Below are 18,025 nucleotides of genomic sequence, written 5' to 3' on the forward strand. Positions count from 1 at the left end.
GGGAACGGGATCCACGATATAATAGACGAACAGACTGCAATCATGCTCGGTGTATGAGTGAGATTAAACAAACCCCTCATTTTACCGAGACGTTCTCGTGGTTATCTTCACGGAATGAACCCTGAAAACGGGATGTTCCCGCATTTTCAGACAAAAATCAATACATTCATTTCTTTGTCCCTTCCGTTCCTTCGTTCCTCTTGTCAGTCACCAACATGCAAGAAGACGAAGGTGAAGGTGCAGGTGCAGCATGAGATCTGATGTTTCCAAAAATATAGTGAGGCGCGGAGGCATTTGATCACAAGCTTGTAATCAAGCTGTGGCTTGATGTTTATTTTGGGGAGGTTGATGAAAACGTGAAAACGTGAACAATAGGGATATGGCGTTTTCGGCCGTTTCGTCTTGAGACCTGCCAAGCTTCAAGGTATCTGGCATCTTTGTGCGAGTACGCTCGGTTCCATTAGATGAAAACGCTTTATGATTGGGTGGCATGATCGAAAGCTCACATCTCGGTGTCTGTCTCAATTTAATCGTAACAATTCGATGGCCTAGTGTCCTGTTCATCATCCGCACCTCGTTCACTCTACCTGAATTCTCATCTGTGCTCGAGGATCAAATGAGACATCGCTTAGCGTCATATTGTATGGTATGTATACTACCCACTGTGACGGAGAAACACCGAATACGTCTCGTTGAGGGAAGTCAATGACGAATGAGCATTAATTGAAAAAGTTGACCAAGTGGAGGTTCATCAAGTCGCGATGAAACCGCTTCAAGTGTCGCTTAACTTCCTGATAACTAGCTCGAACCGCAAATGTTTTTCAGCATAAAGAGATGACGGAATGAGACTGCCCAATGTCGTCTCTAGGAGATCCACCTGCGCATCATGTAGGCTCTTGCATTCCTCCACAAAGAGATCGCTCCCGAGTCACCAGACGATCAATGAAGGGTCGGAAGTCGAATCCGCCCATTCCAGCGGATCAATCATTCTCTCTTCGTCACTATACTCGACCGATACAACGCAGGACGATGCGAAATGGCGTCCACTGAAGTATCGCAGAAGAGATACGATACGACAAGAAGCTTCAGAGGGTGGTCAGACACGCCGTGTCGGCAGGAGAGATAGTGCGGATCCGTTTGGTGAGTTTCCTCACTTTGTTACGTCCGACTTTTGCCTTCCTGCCGACTCCCCTTCCCTCCCTCTTTCCTCTTCCTCCCTTCTCTCTCCTCTCGGCTCTCTCAACCTTTCAGATGGATAACTTCTGAGCTGATGGATCGTCTGACATCTGGAATATAGAGGTCATGGCCACTTCACCTAAGAGGATGTGCATAGTGACGCGTCAGGTCCTACCTTCATGTAAGCGACGAGCCTGACGCCTCATACTCCAGTATCTGCATGCGCTGCGCTTCCCACTATATACACAAACCCACATCACTGCGAGGCATAATTTTGACGATGTGTGATAACAGCATTCCTCATCAACCTTCGCCCAACGTACTTTCCTCCTGATGCAACCAATTCCACAGCGGCTGGTTTGTTACAATTACTTCCAGATCGCATCTTGACGCGCGGGAGATCAAAGAAAGGGAAAGGGATGTGGGTATCTTGTCACAATGAGGTGATCGATCAAATGATCAATGGCAAAGGTGAGTTTGGCTCTCTACCATACCCCTCACTCAGCTTCACTGAATGGCTAATCGTAAAAGCTTGAATTTTCAGGACCACATTTCGGAACTCTACGACAATTTCCTTCATTGACCATTCCGCCCAACTTGAAAGCCATCGTCCATGCTCAATTATCAGAACGAGTCTTACTAGAAATGGAATGTCTTGCCAGACGGTCGGAGTCGCTCCTACCTCCAAGAGGGAACGGACAAGGATCCGATGGCTTTTCTGCGACGCCGTATACACCTACTTTGAGGAGATTGACGAACATGGAAGCGGCCAGTATTTCCATCTCATCTCCGCCGTCCTCCGGCTCTACTTTGGCGTCGGCCCCATCATCGAAAACCATACTTGCACTACTGGATATATCAGCATTATCTTCACCCTCACCTTCGAACATACACGATGGCACTGGATCTCAACAAATACAACAGAAAAGTCAGAAGGATCTTGAGGTCGACGTACCGCTTGTCCACCTGACAACCGGTGAACGTACTCCCATGACTGACTCGATACCGCTGTACGACCTGTCTGCTCTGTTCCCGCATTCTGACCAACACATTAGGCTATTGAGGAGCTTGAGGAGGGTCTTATCGATGGAGAGGAGAAATAAACGACGTCTCGTTGTCGGTCGAAACCACCAATCACCTTCTTCTTTTTCTACTAGTCAAACGGAACATCCGGGAATACCTTATTCACATCCAGAACCACCTGCTGGCGCCGATGCAAGTGCAGATTCGGCACACTCAGATATACTTGCTCTCTGTTCCGGGAGTGCTGGTCAAGGTGAACATACGGAAGATGACAGGTGTATACTGGGATATCCCCTTTTCATAGCTCTTTGGAGATTGCGATGTTTTCTGGGACATGGTTGGCAAGCCTCATGAGATCGTTCTGTGCTGAGAAGGTTTCATCGGCTTTTAAGTGAAGGATGGAGTACTACTGTACTCGTGTTAAATTGTTGTACCCGCATGTAATATACATACATCTGTTCAAAGGCTACAACCTAAATACTTGCAATGAAGGGAAAACTCCCCTTCAAATGCGCACGGGAATAAGCCTGGACTGTGAGATGATTATATGACTAAGATATTTTTCCAACCTAACAACCTATAAAACCTCTATCTCTTGCTCCGACCCACACCCGAAACACCTCTGCAAAACTCTCCGATCACCCTGATCGTCAATCATCTCGTCGACGTCCTCAAACGCGTGTATATGCTCTGCTTCTTGTTTACGCTGATACAAGTTATTTCGGGTACGTTTACGCAGACTGTTGTTGGATTGGTATAGGGTATACACCATCAGCATGAGTAAGAATCGTCTAACTAAAAACTAAGAACATGGCGGTTCTACTCACTCTCTCAAACCGTGCTCGAATTTCTCCTCCCTCTTCCTCTTTTTGAACTCTTCTCTCCTAGCCCACTCTTTATCCAATCCCTCTTCGCCGCCCCATTTGTCCCAGGCAACCTTCTCCACTTGTATGCGCAGGAAGAGCATCATATTGCTATATGTTGAGGCGTGGGGGTTCGGACGCAGTAAGTGCGGTAAGAGGTCTTCGTCTTTCAGCTCGGGATCAGTCAACAGGTAATCCTGCGTAATTCCGCAATTAGCGAATGACCCTCTGGTATGCAATAGGAGCCAATTGAAGAGACTCTCGGGAGAAGATAATGGCAGGAGAAGGGATGCTGAGAGACGCGCACCTCTTTACATTCCGTCTTGGTCAATAACGAGTACTTCTCGGGGAACTTCTTTTCGCAAGTCTTGCATACTTTGACGTCGAATACCTGTAAGCCCACGCGCAAACATTCAGCACTGCGCGTATGCTGCTCACACGGCCGCACATACCTTCAAGAACTGGTTATTGATTTCTAGCGTATTACATTCCGCACATCTGGGGGACTGATCGATACGTATTGCTGCCGGACATCAGGCGAGATGCCAAACAGTCAGCCACAGTATTGGAGGTGATGAAATGATTGGACAAAAGACAGACTTACATGGCTCTTCACCCTCTCGGATCATTTGCTTCTCCCTCGCCTTCTCCCTAGCAAGCTCAATCACACTCTTGATCCGATCCCCTTCTTTATCTTCTTCCGTCAAGAACCCTCCTCGGGAATTATGCAATTTACTCAGATCGTATTCGAAGTATTTACCCTATCGCACCGGCACATGCTCAAACATCAGCTTATTTCTCTCTCCCGCGAGTACCGGACCACTGAAGCCAAGATAGATTGATAACATACCAAGCCTGGATCCCGCCTTAGAGGCGCTTGATTCTCCTCTTTACTCTGTTGTTGCGCTTGTACCATATTACGACTGGTCGACGGTACAGCGCCTGCTTTATGCACGTATGGATGTCCATTCTGTGTTCCATTCCCCTTTCCATTCCCATTCCGTGAGGCGGATGAAGATGATGAAGCTTGTGCGTTGGTATTGGTAGATTGAGCAAGCTTGTTTTTGGCTTTCAGACGATTCAAGGCTGCTAGTCGCGCTTGGGAGGGCGTAAGGGACGGAGCCGCAGTCGGCGGGGCTGGAGCGGACATCTTGGGTGATCCTGCGGGTAAAAATCAGGCCGATTGTTTGATAGAGCGAGGAGCCTTTTGTCAATATTATGATATGGTTGCGATTGTACGGTTGTCTTTCGAAAACGCTGTAACCAAAGGCATCTGACGTCGACGTCAACTTTGGGTGGCAAAAATCGGAAAGGAGCACGTGGTACCCACGAGGGCATATTGATCCGTTTTACCGTTCGTTTGCTCAAGAATCGCTTTGACGTTTTGCTTTGGCTATTGGTTAGAGATGAGTCGTAACAGTCAGGCGGAGCAAGTATAGCCAAAGTAGAAACTCAGGAGCGAAGTTTAAGATGTCAGGTAAGCCAAAGCGGTCCGAATGGTAGCGCTTCGTATCATAACACTGAATTTGACTGGACTTCGCTAGACTACAAAGCCATATTAGAAGAAGAATTCGAGGTAAGCCTGGACTCGTGCTTGCTCTCACCTGTTCGTCTTATTGATATACGTTGCTGTAGGTACTCGAATCGATATTCCCAGACGAACTAGAAAGTGAGCAGAGCTATGAGGCTGCTCCAGCTTCAGCTCATTGACGTCTCTCGATGTTCTGCAGAATTATCGGACACTTCGGTCTCGATACGGATTGAACCTGAAGAACAATCATTCTCGGATCCCAGTAAGTCTTCTTCCTAAATCCTGAAATGCCATCCGACGAATGCTTTCTGGCAAGGCAATAACCATCGATACTGACTTCTTCGCTTTCTGATATGTTTAGTCGCGTTATCTTTGATCATAAATTACCCAGACACATATCCGGATGTCATACCCGATATATCATTAGAGGAGATAGACGGGGAAGGAGAATTGCAGGAGGGCGAAGAAGATGTTGTGCTGGAGAACCTGAGGAGCATCGTCAGTCTCTCTGATTGTCTTCATTCGTCCATGCATCTCTCCATTCGTTTCTTCTCCCGGCTATTTGCTGCCTTTCACGGGTTCTCGACTGTTGACAACAATTGATGGGCGTACATAGGCCGAAGAATCACTAGGAATGGCCATGACATTCACCATTGCATCAGCGGCGAAAGAGGCTCTGGCACTATTGATTGTGGAACGAGCTAGGAAGGAGAAGGAGGCGGACGATAAGCGAGCAAGGGAATATGAGGAGGTGCGTATATCCTCACCGGATGACCTTCATCTCGTCAGACTTATCAGATGATTGCGTAATTCGTACGCGGTTGGAAGAAAATGCTCTGCTGATAATTTTGGGTTTTTGCTCGGTACTAGGCCGAAGCAGCACGTACGCGCGGGACACCATTGACGAAAGAGCTGTTTGACAAATGGAGGAAGTCATTCACTGCTGAGATCAAGGCGAAGCGGGATAAGGAGGAAGAAGATCGGGTCAAAGCTCTGATATCGAAAGAAAGGGAAGAATATAGGAAACGAAAAGAACGGCCGACTGGTGGGTCTCCAGTAGCTTCGTCTCTCCCTTCTAACCAAGATCACCTCAGACTCACACGCACGCAAGATGTACGTGCATCGGAGCTGATTGTTCGAAAACACAGGACGACAGCTGTTCGAGAATTCGACGGCACTTGCGACGTCCGACGAAGGGCTGTACGAAGAAGGCGTACAAGAAGTGGATATGAGAAAGTATACAAGGGAAGAGCGTGAGGCGGAACGAAGACGTGAAGAGGAGGAAGAAGAGAGGCGGAGAAGTGGGTTGGTGCGGGATGGGGATAGTGATAATGAGTGATCCTCTCCTATACTCGGATGCTTACTGCCGCTGGATCAATACCCATAGCGATGGATTCGGTAAATCCAGCAATCGGTCGCCCTGGGTATTGTGGCTTTTTGCCGAAAGGGAAATATCCCTTACAATGCACTGTTTGACACAATCATTCCCGTGTCCACTGTGCTTTAGGGCCAACTACAATCTGTCACCTTACAACGTCTAAGCATGCTGATCGTCTGACTTTCACGGTCGCGACTATCGCTTCGTGTCACTTTGATTCAAGGTCGGACTCAAAGTTTCGCCTCGACTCCCTTTCTCTTGTCGTCTGGTGGACCTTTCCAAATTTTCAGATGCGTACCCGTCGCGTACGGTTTTCCAGTCTCGAGGTTTTTAATCTGATCAGACCAATCAGACCATGTGTCGTATCGATTGTGCGATGAGGGTTGAAATTGACTTACGTCACATCGCAGATTAGCTAATCTCACCGAACATTTCACAATTTCAACTTCTATCAATAGCTTGGTACCCATCGAAGCGGGGTTCAGGCATTGCAGTTCCATCGTAAGTGTCACTCCTGCAAAATCAGGCAATCCCCAGAAAGTCGGTGTGTGGATCGCTATCAATGTTGCTGAAGAACACCTAACGACCATGCCCAAAGTTCAGAGGTAGATTTACGAAGACTTAGGACTTGGTTGTTGTGATGATGATGATGATGATGATGATGATGATGATGATGATGATGATGATGATGATGATGATGATCATAGTGCAGACTCACGTGTCTAGAATCCAGGAATACGCTGCCCCATGCATATTCCCACTCAAATTGGACATCTCTATACATAGGTTCCCGTTCCGGTCCCAGTCAGTCAATCAATCAATCTATTTGTTCCTTGATTGGAAAGGTATATAGACTTACCCTCAGTGACCACACCTCGGAAGCTCATCTTAAACCCGTCGACCTTCCTCCATCCTCTCGCATCAGTCGGAGGCACATCGTCGATCTCAAGGATGCTGAAATGTTTAGTCAGGTGGGCACCGTACCCCGCTGAACCTGTTATGCGCTGGAAGAACTCTTGATCTTCTTGTGTCGGTTTGGGCATCCTAGGAGCTGCTTTTGACTGTTGAAGGAGTCGCTGGCTGTGTGTGACTATGGATTGGGAAGGTCAGTGCTGTTGTGCTGTCATTGTATATATGCAGAGGAATGCGTCTTCTCCCATTCCAAGCTGATCAACATTTCCATTTCTTTCGGTTGAATCCTTCCCGGGTTAACCGGGAACCTTTGTGCTTACGTAAGGCCTTCTCCGACGCGTGTGTTCAAAGTGTGCCTGATTGAATGATCCGATCATCCAGTAATAACAAAAAGGTTGAACATGATGTGAAGCCTAGTGCTAACCCACAGCAAGATTGGGAACAGAGCATCCATAACCCAGACTTGTCGACCCGTCTCCTGGCCAATGCCTTCCCACAAAACCGGATCGATCAGCTGAGCGTATCACGATCAATTGGGACCCCTCCTAATCGATAAAAAACGAAGAGAGCCCGCTTGGTCTGTGTCTGACAATAAACTGATCATCATGGCGCCGACCGGCTTGGTGATCTCCAAGCTTGGGATACAAGCTACTGCTTCTGATGATGTGGTCAGAGGGCTGATGTGTCTCAAGGTCAGCTACTTGACGGATACTTGCAGCAGAACTAGCTGACGCTTTGTTAGATTTCGTTGCCGAAAGATTCGGATGGCAGACCTGGTGCCAGATGGACCTTATTCGGCTGTAAGTCTACCTTTGTCCGTGACCCGGTAGGAGCAGCCATTGATGAGTAGCGTTCCTACAGCCTCACCTCCTAGAATCACAACGACCCCGACGATATATCCTCTTCCATTGCCTCTTCCAGCGTCTCGCAATCCGCAATTACGTACGGCCTCGAAGCTCCTTGCTCTGCCTCAACCTTCGACTTATCCGCCTTCGCCGCCCTCAGGACTTGGAGGAAAGCCGTATATTGACATATCAAGTACCACGGGCAAGGTGTATCTTGTGGTTGATCCGGTTTCTTCCAGACGAAACAGTCAGAGTAGTAGAGTGGGGGGTCCAAGCTCTCAGTCGACGTCACGAAAAGAGTGGTTGATCTGTATGGAGTTTGAAGTACCGCTCGAGTCAGGTATGGAAGAAGGGATATCCAAGGTACGATGCTGTCTCGTACCTTCTTTGTATGATCTCCGTGAGAAAGCAACAACTGAAACCCCCGATAGGTTCTTCTGCCTGTTCCCAAATGCCTAGACAACACGATTCGGTTCCAGATCTTATCGCCTAACATACCTTCTTCTTCATCATCGTCGGTGTCATGCCTGAACCAAGAAGTGAATATATTGACGGACCCCAAAATGCTACCTCTGCCTTCCAATGCTTTTGGGTCTGATCCATCGCCCAGGAATGGCAAAGGTACCAGTCGCGGTCATGGCAAATCACGCAAAGGCCAAAGCAAGATGAAGAGCACGGTTGGGGAGGACGGATGGGAGGACGGCGAGGTGTTGGGAGCGGACGATGTGCCTTCCGGAAGTAGCGACGATGGTACTGAGATGAGCGACGAGGGGTCCGTCGACAGCGAAGAGGGAAGCTGGCTGGAAGGACGATTTCCAAGGTAAGTGACAATCTCGGTTCACAGGTTCAAGCCGCTCATCCAGTGGAGTCCTGTAGTACCGAGATATTACGTCTCGAATGGTCTTTCCACGCTTCACCATCATCCGATATCCCATCTTTACAGATCACTCCATTATACGCCAAACAATCCTCCTCAATCTCGATAGCATACATCTCGCAAGTCCCAGTAACCGATAATCCCGTCTCCATCGATATTGACGTTCCGGACGGATGGGGATGGTCAGATTTCACAATCCAAGGAGAAAGTCTGCTCAATTGGCGATGCTCGGACGGCGATTGGGGATCTTCCATACCTAATCCAGACGACACACTGCAGGAAGGGGAATATGAAGACTCCTTTGCGACTATCCGAGCGAAGCCCGCTTCTTCAAGACGACTCACTCCCGCTTCATCAACTGAATCCGGACAAAGCGACTTCCTTCCTACTATCAGAAGCACAAGTAATGCGTCTTCGTCTGCAAGTCTGATGCGTCAAACGTTTCCCTCGCTCAACGAAAGAATGGAGGATTTCTCGTTTGAGATGTCATCTGTGGAACATAAACCTCCAACTCCCAAATCTTTACGAAAATCACCAATGCCAAATCTGCTTACTTCTACCTCCTCAAAGGGTGTCTCTACATGGGAACAACCCAAATTTGGCAAGACTTTCAGCCTATACTTCGATGAAGGCCACGATAGGACGATCACCCTTCAAGGTACTTTGGTAGTCAGTGACAAGGGGCTGTTGGTCTCACCGAATCTGCCCATCAAGATGCCATTTATACAAATTGACGGTCAAAGTACCCAGTGTCAAATTGAGTGTCCTTGCGCCACCTACGGGGCGGCCACTACCGAGTCATCAGTCCCAGAATTGGTAGATGCTGCTCTTGTAGGGTCATTTCGTTGGACGACCGCAGACGGCGTCAAGTTTAGCCCGGACGGGACACCTTTGAAGAGCGATGTTAGAATCAGATTACGCCGATCGCCCTGGGGTGCTATTCGTGCTTCTATGATCGTTGCTGTTCCGTCCAAATCACAGGAAGTAGGGTTCTCAATATCCCATGAGCAGAAAATAAACTTATTGAAAACGACGATAGGCGGAGTAGATGCCCCAAGGGCGATCTACAGCGGCGGCGGTATCCAACAGATTCTAGTAGGCAGCAATGATCAGAAGCCTGGAGGGGTCTTAGAGGTGGAATGGGAGTGTCTGCCTGGCATCAAAGGGGAGATTGCACTACCTGTTTTTGAAGATGCAGAGGGCGTCCTGAAGGTGGATCTGGTAGGTGACGAATGGACGTGTGAGTACAGCCCCCGAGGAGCATCAGCTTCTACATGACACGGTGAACGCCGAGCTGAAATGACTATTCCGCTTGATAGCAAATGTGCAATCGGTCAAGAGTAATATGAGATCCATCTCACCACTTCAATATACACACTCCCTTTCGTCGTCTGTCAAACCTACCTTATCCTTGAGCCTTCCCGGTGCGGCTCAATCGCGCAGGAAGACTCTTCTGTCTGTATCAACACTACTGAATCTTATCTTACTCTGGCTTTTCCTGTCGATGGGCCAACAGCTACACAGACTCAAGAGCGAGATCGATTTTGTGAGGGACGAATACAAAGATCTAAGGATGTACGGGGTACAGTCGCCTTTGAATCAACAGTCAGAAGCGCAACCCCTGACCCCAACCACCACCATCACCACCACAGCCACAGCCACGACTATTCTGACGGAAGTGGTGACTATCACCTCGACAACGGGAACTCTTCAACCTGGACGCCGCCCATCGGATGCGAAGAGTGTCCAGGGAGATTTGGTAGAAGTACATAGGACGAAATACGATCTCGGAAGGGTAGTTAGGAGGAATATGAATTGGGAAAATTGGTTAGCCCATCCCACGTAAGTGCCCATTCTTATTTGAAGAGATGAGAGACAAAAGGACTGGTGATGATTCTTCGACAGCGTGCGGAACATATCCAGGGCGGCCGGATGGCTATTCAACACAATATGGGATCTGATCATCCCGTGATCTCCGACGTTACACGTTGTATGACAAGGCCAATGAGGGTGTTACCCTTGTACCGTCCATGACGCGGTGATGATCATACCGTTGTGGGGGAAATTGACATTTGAGGCGTTGTATTCACAATCCATCGATATAGGCATATCAGTGTAGAGGCTGTATATGGCATGTATTGTTGTATACGTCCATTCACATACAAATATCGCTGCTGCCGCGTGTTGAGGCCATATGTTCGCACTGATCGAGCGCGAGCCCTTGCAACTGAGTGATGATATCATCATTCGAGTATCAGAGTAGGTACGTAGGAGCGTGGTCACGTAAATACCGGTTACGTAGATCTGCAAGGTCCAGATCGTTTTTCGTTTCCTTTGCAGACTGACAAAAAGTAAGAGTGAATAGGATGTGATTTACGTGATTCTACCAAGCTGCAGCTGAAACGAGGCAGATCATCCAGACGGGATCACCTGCCTGCCTTTCTGTGTCTTGTGCTTTGGGACCGATAATCATATGATCTGATCACGAACATAACTACCGAAAGGATCTGCATGGGATATTCTACTGTAAGTACCACCTACGTCATTCTCTGTACTGTTGAAAAAGTAATGTCAACGTTAAAAGCGGATCTACGTCGGAGGTCGAGAACAGCAGATAGCAGTGGAGCTGCGAGGAGTATATTATTATCTGGTCGGGGCGTCCCAAATTATATTCGCCTAATGATACGTCTATCCGCCTATTGGCCAGCCGAGCAGTAAGTAGAAGACATCCGACTCCACCGTTTGACCCAGAACTGAAAGACGGGAGAAGAAACACAAAATATAGACTCAACTGAGACAAGTCGAAACGCATCGTTTTTGCCGGATTGAGCAATTGAGCAATTGAGCAAATGAGCGATTTTCTTTTAACTGGACCTTTTGGTATTTGGTAGTTGTAGTTTGACAGTCACCAGGAACCGATTTACCACTTGTACCTTACGGATCGAACTAGCGGTTATCAACGGTTGCTTCTATTGTCTCCACTGTTTTATCCCCCGAGAATGATAAGTGATGTTGGAGGACGAGTTTTGCCGGTATTCCGCCGAAGGGTGTACCTACGCAGATTCATATCCAGACAGTCGAGTCTGCTGAATATTGGGTCTGGAGATTTCCGGTGGCAGCTGAATGTCTGTCTGACTCTCCTCGCATTTTTCTTCTTTTCTCCTTATCATCAACCTGCAGCTACCAGTCTCAGAAGTAGGGACAAAGTCGGGTACGACCTGAAATGCTGCAGGTGCAGAAAGCACATGACACCTCGTGAGAAACGTGTCGGTCGTTCCTAGCCTTTTTAGCCTAATTGCCTCTCGACTATAACGGCAGCTTACGTCAAGCTAATTGACATCTTCCTCTTCACAGCTTGGTGCGATACAAAATACGATACGAGATCAGATGTGATTGGTGCAAACTCTATACCCCTTAGATCTGTCTCAGTCTCATACCATCCTTACCTCAGTCTGCCGGAGGTATTTCGCTCTCATCTCATGTGGGTGTTCAGTGCATATGAGGAAGGACACGGCGCTGTCTCGGGTTTACTTGTCACCTTGCTCTTCGGAACGTAGCGTGAAACCGAGAGACTCTCCAATCTGGACAACCGCACACAGCTCAGTCTTCAATTCCATCGCGTCCCATGGGTTCCTTCACGTCACTTCATGTAACGTAGGCGTTGGTAAATTGCTCATTTAGGCCTAAACAAGTCAAGCAAAACAAGCGCTTGCCCCTTTGCCATCAGTTCTGCTTCTCTTGCCGATGGATCTAAGCTTCTTGTATCGGAGTAATCTCACGATTGCTCAAAAAGACTAGATCTGGTCTCGTCTTCCCATCAACAAATGTGATTCCCACACGAAGGAAGGGAGATCTTGCGCGCACCCATGTGTCCGGGACCAATTATCCTGTCGAGCGAGACAACAGGATGACATGAGTAGTAGACCACAAGCCAAGGCGAACCTGATGCGCTAGTACCCTGCGGAGAGATCACTTTACGCGACGGGAATCAGTCATGCTTCATGCTTCATGCATTCTAACGCGACGAGTCTGGATTCAACAGAAACCTGGTCAAGCAAACCGAAGAAGGCAGGAGCTGCGGCATGTTTCTTGCTTCTTGCCCGACTCTACAACGAAACAGTGAATTTGGGAGTTCGTTCATAAATGCGTCATCTGATCTGACCGCACCACCTGTCAACTTGCCCTTGTGCTTGAGCTTGTGCTTGTGATCGTTCTTGTTCTTGGCTTTTCGCTTCTCGGTACGGTACGGCACGGCGCCATTCTCCTGATGTGTCTGGAATCACCCTGACATCTGTCATACCCATTTATCTGTCTACATGAGGAAAAAGGCACATACATCAGCATCAGCTGGGTTGGTGGGCGATGGGCACGAGATCCCTTTTTTATTTTTCGGTCGTTTGAAAGTGGATCAATTTCTAACTGACTTACGTTACGTTTTTTTCCATTACTTCTGATCCAGAACTCCCGCTGCCATTCCCCCTTTGCCATCGGCTAAAGTACGTTATGGGAACTATGGAAACAAATATGTATCTGAGAAGCCAATCTTTCATTGGACGGTCTGGATGGTTTTCGGCCTAAAAGGAGTAAGTTAGGTAAAACAGGAGGCAAGGGAGCGTTTCATTATGTAATGGCTCATCAGTTTTTTTTATGGTACCGAGTAAACGCCCCTGGACATGGCAACACGAGGATGGGATGAGGGGTGAATCTAAGCTATTTCCAAGGAGAGGCACAAACCACTATGACATAACGGTATGACATAACTTGATGCACCCCTCACCCCCATCTGTCGGGCCCTCAGCTCACCCAGCGATTCAACGGCTCGGAGGAAATGGGATGAGAACAGATGGGAGAACTTCTTTTCTGGTACCTTAATCGAGATTTAGTTGTACTAGTTTACCAGTCCAGCAGTAGTAGGTGTAGTGGGTGTGCTCAGCCGATTTCGTGACGTTATGTTATGCTAATGTATGTCGGTACCTGGCTGGGCCTTTGCCTCATCAGCACGCTAGCGCATCATACACTGTGAGATTCACCTAACCAACGGAAGGAGCATCGCGTCCAAGAACACAAATATATATATCAAGACTGGATCGACAAAGGGATCGCCCCGTTCGAACGAATCAACAGTTGTCGCACCTCTGATTAATCATAAGTTGAGTCAAACTAGTTTAAAACATCATTTGGATATACATACCTCTTTATTTGTTCAGTCATTCATCATCTTTCTCCGTCAGCATACATACATACCTCACTTCAGCCCGCCAGAACAACAACAAAGCTAAGAAGCTATCAAGTCAACTGTCATCGTCATCGCCCTCGCCATCGTTTGTATGACTACCATCTGAACCGCCTCCCGAGACCTCCGCGGCGACGTTCCGATATTCGACTGGAACTTCCCCGAAGTTCAATCCTCAAGTAGACTTGAACTTACTCCGCTCGAGCCAGAAGATCGACGACGCTGCTCGCGAGACCGCATCAAACAGTCAAACCGCAACTCAAGAACACGTACTCTGACAAGGTGAGTCCGCCTGCGTGTCTGCGTGTCTATCTGTTTGTCTTTCTGCCTATGATTTTGTTCCAACTGCCTATCGTCGTATCTGGAGCCTCCGACAAGCATCTATTAAGCTTCTGTTACGCTATCATCCCATTCTTATTGGACTACGTACTTGTCTTCTTGTTGTTCTTTCGTTCTATCGGTATCGGAATGGCCTTGGGAAGTGCGGAAACATCTCGCTCGAGTGTGGTTGGAGTTCATCTCATTTGTGGCGGTGAGACCGGCTATCGACGGATCACGTTCTCTTCCTTTCCCGGATATTTCGGAGCTTTTTTTCTCTTTATTCTGATTTCAAATTACCCAATCCAACGGCCCGACTTGCTCCTGTTTGCCACGCTTCCCTGCCCATGGCTCCTGCTGCCCTTACCCAACATTTGCTTAATCGCGCAAAGGGCTTGGCAAGCTAGGTTCTCACAGGTCTTGCCAAGGTTATTCCTTTATCTGATTCGATTGATCTGATCGGCAGAGACGGAGTAAACGCACAGACATATTGCCCATGTGTCGTGGTTATTATCCTCAATTCCTTTCTCATGATCGACGGAAAGGGAAGAGACCGATGAATGCCATGTACTTCCTTCATCTTTTCTCGGCTAATTCCTTGCCCACCGCAATAACCAATCGAGCCGAACATTCCTTCCTCTTTCTTGCCTTCTTTCTTCTTCTTTTTCGCTAGTGTATGGTTTAAGAATATCTGTCAGAGCAGATTTTCTTCCCACGGGGACCTAGGCGAAATTCAGGTCAGGTCTGATGAGTTGATCAAGTGACGGGGTTACTGTTAATTGTTACAACACGGACTTTTGTTCGGTCGTGGTGGAGGTTAGTCTGGGGAATTTCAGCCGAAAGGGCGGGTATCCTGATTGGACGAAGGGTGTCGGAGCCAAAATCATCAATCTCGTGTCAAGTCACCTTCCACCCTCATCTAGGGTATGGGGTACGAGACCTGTACACATTCCTCACCCACCTGATTCATTTAGCAAAAGCTTAATCCATTTTAATTCCCTTTTCCACTTTTATTCTTACTTCCGTTCCTTCTGGCTTTTTTACGTGTCTTGATATTCTGGCCTTCTGCTTCTGTGAAATGGTCCGGTGTCGATTTGCGGTGGTTCCTTCTCACTCGGCGGGAGTAATTGAGCCAATCATTCACCCTATCGCGCTATCAACGTGATGGCCTCGCGATACCATGAAATCTAGCGGGATTGGCTTCTCCCAGCTATCAACCCGATAGGCTGCGCAGATCAATCACTTGTTCTTTCGTCATTCGGTCACACCGCTCACTCCGTGTTATGTCGTCCTCCTATGTTGGCTCGTCCATTTTACCTTACACTTTGTTGACAGGATTCTATTCCATTGCCCATCGCCCATCACGTCATCAGCCTGCCGTCATTCGATCGTCCTTTCAACGTACCTGATCGTTTGATCGACATCATCGTCTTTCGATATTGACCCATTCACAATTTATCGCTCTCTTCAGAGTTCCACATTTTGTATGCGCTCCGCCTCGTTCACCACGACAAATCAGACATACGGTACGAGTACGATATATCTGACCTGACTGTGGCATACTTCTTCTGTAGCAAACGACTCAACCCATTTCGACCTCGTATCACGATCATACGCCTGCGGCCGGAAGCAACCAATCCATACAGCAAGAATTCCAACTCCAAGTCTCGCACTTCTAACCCTGGAGATCGCTTGTCCTTACCGGAATACTGGCGTGTAGAATTGAAATTCGACACGGATTTTATCGTTTCAGCCGGTTTTGCAAACAGGTAAGTCGAGATACGCGAAGGCGGTGCAGACCACTTAATGATTCTAACACCCACGAGTATGAGAATGATTATGATCGAGATCGCTTATGCTTATGTTTTTGCTTGATGTATCAGTCATCGAATCAGAGTTTCCAAGAGAAGTACAAAGAGAAAAACAACAAGAAAAACATTTATACGAAGTATAGGCTTTTTGTTAAGTTACCGGACCTTTTACCTGCAAGCAAGTGACCAGCGCAAGAGATCTGATCATTCCGAAATTTGGTGAATTGGCGAAATCAACAAGTGACACGTACGTATCGTTATTATTGATCTCGCCAGATTTTGTGCCCGAATCCGAAGAGCTTGGATTGGATGGCTTTTGCCCGAAACAATTGTTTCACTACTGTTCTCGCAGGGCGGTTCCTTTGATTCGTTTCAATCAAAATCTCGCCCCTGCCCTATCGAATCCTGTCATGCTGATTAGATCGTTTCATCCCTTTCTAGGCTCGGCCTTTCGGACACAAGAGCGTCTACTTGTACCAAGCATCGGATTTCGGGCTCTTGGCTGGTAATTGGAAACAGGCATTTCTGTTGGCTCTTCAATTCTTCAATTCTGAGTGAGTGAACATTCATTGTTGATTGCGTCTCCATTTCACCGCTTGTCGAGAGTACCTTTCTTTCCCTTCTTGATCGGCTTTTGACCCCTTGTGCTACGTGTTTGCTTGATGGTACCTTTTCCGATTACCCTGTGTGTGCGTCGATTTTAGTGAGATTTAACCTCTTCACGTGTAAAGGGATATCCAAAGGCCCCGACCACGACTACTCTTGCTTCTGTGCCCCTCCGAAATCTTTTAATTTAGTTTTGATGGTCTTTCTGCGTCGTCTGATGGATTTAGCCATCCCTTTTTACCACCTCGCATTCTCTTCACCTGCTTCGATGGGGGTGTACCAAACATCCACCGTCATTCATTCCTTATCACGAGGTCTTCATACAAACCAAACATCTCTGTGATAGGTATCTTGACTGCTCTGGATTGCCTTGTACCTTCAATTGAATTGCTTCGACATTGACATTGAAAACCTTGTCTCTGTTCAACCTTATCTAGAACATTCCCTACTTTTACGCTCAAATCACATATCATCAGCATATTCCCTTGTGGTGAGTCTCATAATCGTACTCTTGTCGAGTACCTCGGATCTTATGCTCCCCGCTTTTTATGTCTCTCGATCGCTCTCCCCTGCCCTTCTGCCATTGTTTTTGGCTTGTTCTTGTTGGACGGGTGAGACATTCCTCCTTCTCCCCTTGACCTTGTATCAGGCATGATCAGGCGAATATCTGCGAAACATTCTAGTACCCCTGTTTGGCTTGTCATCACCTCGATTGCCCATCGCTACACACATCTCTGGTGGACTGTTGACTGGACATTCGCTGGCTCACCGTCGACGCACGGACCCCCTTTGACCCTGCGGTTAGAACAGGTTATAGTCAAAAGGCGACTTGCGCGTCAGTGACTGTGGTACACTCAACCTTCTCTATCGTTCCATCATCACATCTTCTCCCTTCTTTCGGATGTCTTCTGCTTCCCATATCAAAATCGTCCGTAATCTGGCACTCATAACCCATTTGACCGATCTATTCCCCCTATATCCGCCAAAGTCGAACGCACATTGTCTCTCGTTTTTTAACCTTTTTTCCGGAAACAAGCTTGACTTTCTCCTGATCGATGAGAATTCCCTTCCCAGTGTCTTGGATTTAACCTTGATTTTTTCTCTTTTTCGTCGTACTTCCCTCGACTCGACGCACTTTCTCTGCCCATAACCTAGCTCAGTGTGAGGTACGACGAGAAAATTCCGCTGACGACTACTGGAACCTATTTTCATCGCTCACCAAATGCTGACCCGTCATATCCGTTTGGGAATATTACATATTTCGACATTTCCCTTCTACCAACTCTTCTACTTCATCATCTTCTTACCCACTTCATCATCTTGTTACCTACTTCGATCCACTCGTAACCTGCCTTACATCTCTCTTTGACGACTTCTTGCCAACTACATCAACCCCTCAATCGCATGCAAACCCTCTCAACCCACGCATACCCACTCATACCCACTTTCCCA

General features: G+C 47.7%; 5 protein-coding genes across 5 annotated transcripts; 3 read left to right on the plus strand and 2 right to left on the minus strand.

Annotated features, from left to right (window-relative positions):
- Positions 1–842: 842 nt before the first annotated feature.
- On the plus strand, positions 843–2,553 carry I303_106216 (uncharacterized protein; the record flags this gene model as incomplete). Its single annotated transcript, XM_018409517.2, has 4 exons — positions 843–1,140; positions 1,298–1,357; positions 1,471–1,647; positions 1,721–2,553. 4 exons carry the CDS (start codon positions 843–845, stop codon positions 2,551–2,553), a joined length of 1,368 nt encoding a protein of 455 aa, XP_018261790.2.
- A 223-nt stretch (positions 2,554–2,776) lies between these two features.
- On the minus strand, positions 2,777–4,212 carry I303_106217 (DNA repair protein; the record flags this gene model as incomplete). Its single annotated transcript, XM_018409518.1, has 6 exons — positions 2,777–2,939; positions 3,027–3,259; positions 3,370–3,453; positions 3,515–3,585; positions 3,667–3,823; positions 3,913–4,212. 6 exons carry the CDS (start codon positions 4,210–4,212, stop codon positions 2,777–2,779), a joined length of 1,008 nt encoding a protein of 335 aa, XP_018261791.1.
- Positions 4,213–4,532: 320 nt separating this feature from the next.
- On the plus strand, positions 4,533–5,932 carry I303_106218 (uncharacterized protein; the record flags this gene model as incomplete). Its single annotated transcript, XM_018409519.1, has 8 exons — positions 4,533–4,539; positions 4,607–4,638; positions 4,698–4,731; positions 4,793–4,855; positions 4,955–5,091; positions 5,210–5,344; positions 5,464–5,638; positions 5,742–5,932. The coding sequence occupies 8 exons, from the start codon at positions 4,533–4,535 to the stop codon at positions 5,930–5,932; spliced, it is 774 nt and encodes a 257-aa protein (XP_018261792.1).
- A 269-nt stretch (positions 5,933–6,201) lies between these two features.
- Positions 6,202–7,014, minus strand: I303_106219 (uncharacterized protein; the record flags this gene model as incomplete). Its single annotated transcript, XM_018409520.1, has 4 exons — positions 6,202–6,306; positions 6,370–6,550; positions 6,690–6,747; positions 6,831–7,014. 4 exons carry the CDS (start codon positions 7,012–7,014, stop codon positions 6,202–6,204), a joined length of 528 nt encoding a protein of 175 aa, XP_018261793.1.
- Positions 7,015–7,488: 474 nt separating this feature from the next.
- I303_106220 (uncharacterized protein) lies at positions 7,489–10,451 on the plus strand (the record flags this gene model as incomplete). The annotated part of the gene is made up of 6 exons (XM_018409521.1): positions 7,489–7,575; positions 7,626–7,683; positions 7,745–8,091; positions 8,160–8,548; positions 8,605–9,845; positions 9,925–10,451. The coding sequence occupies 6 exons, from the start codon at positions 7,489–7,491 to the stop codon at positions 10,449–10,451; spliced, it is 2,649 nt and encodes an 882-aa protein (XP_018261794.1).
- Positions 10,452–18,025: the final 7,574 nt, after the last annotated feature.

This window comes from Kwoniella dejecticola, chromosome 7, assembly GCF_000512565.2.
Source record: "Kwoniella dejecticola CBS 10117 chromosome 7, complete sequence".
NCBI lineage: Eukaryota > Fungi > Basidiomycota > Tremellomycetes > Tremellales > Cryptococcaceae > Kwoniella > Kwoniella dejecticola.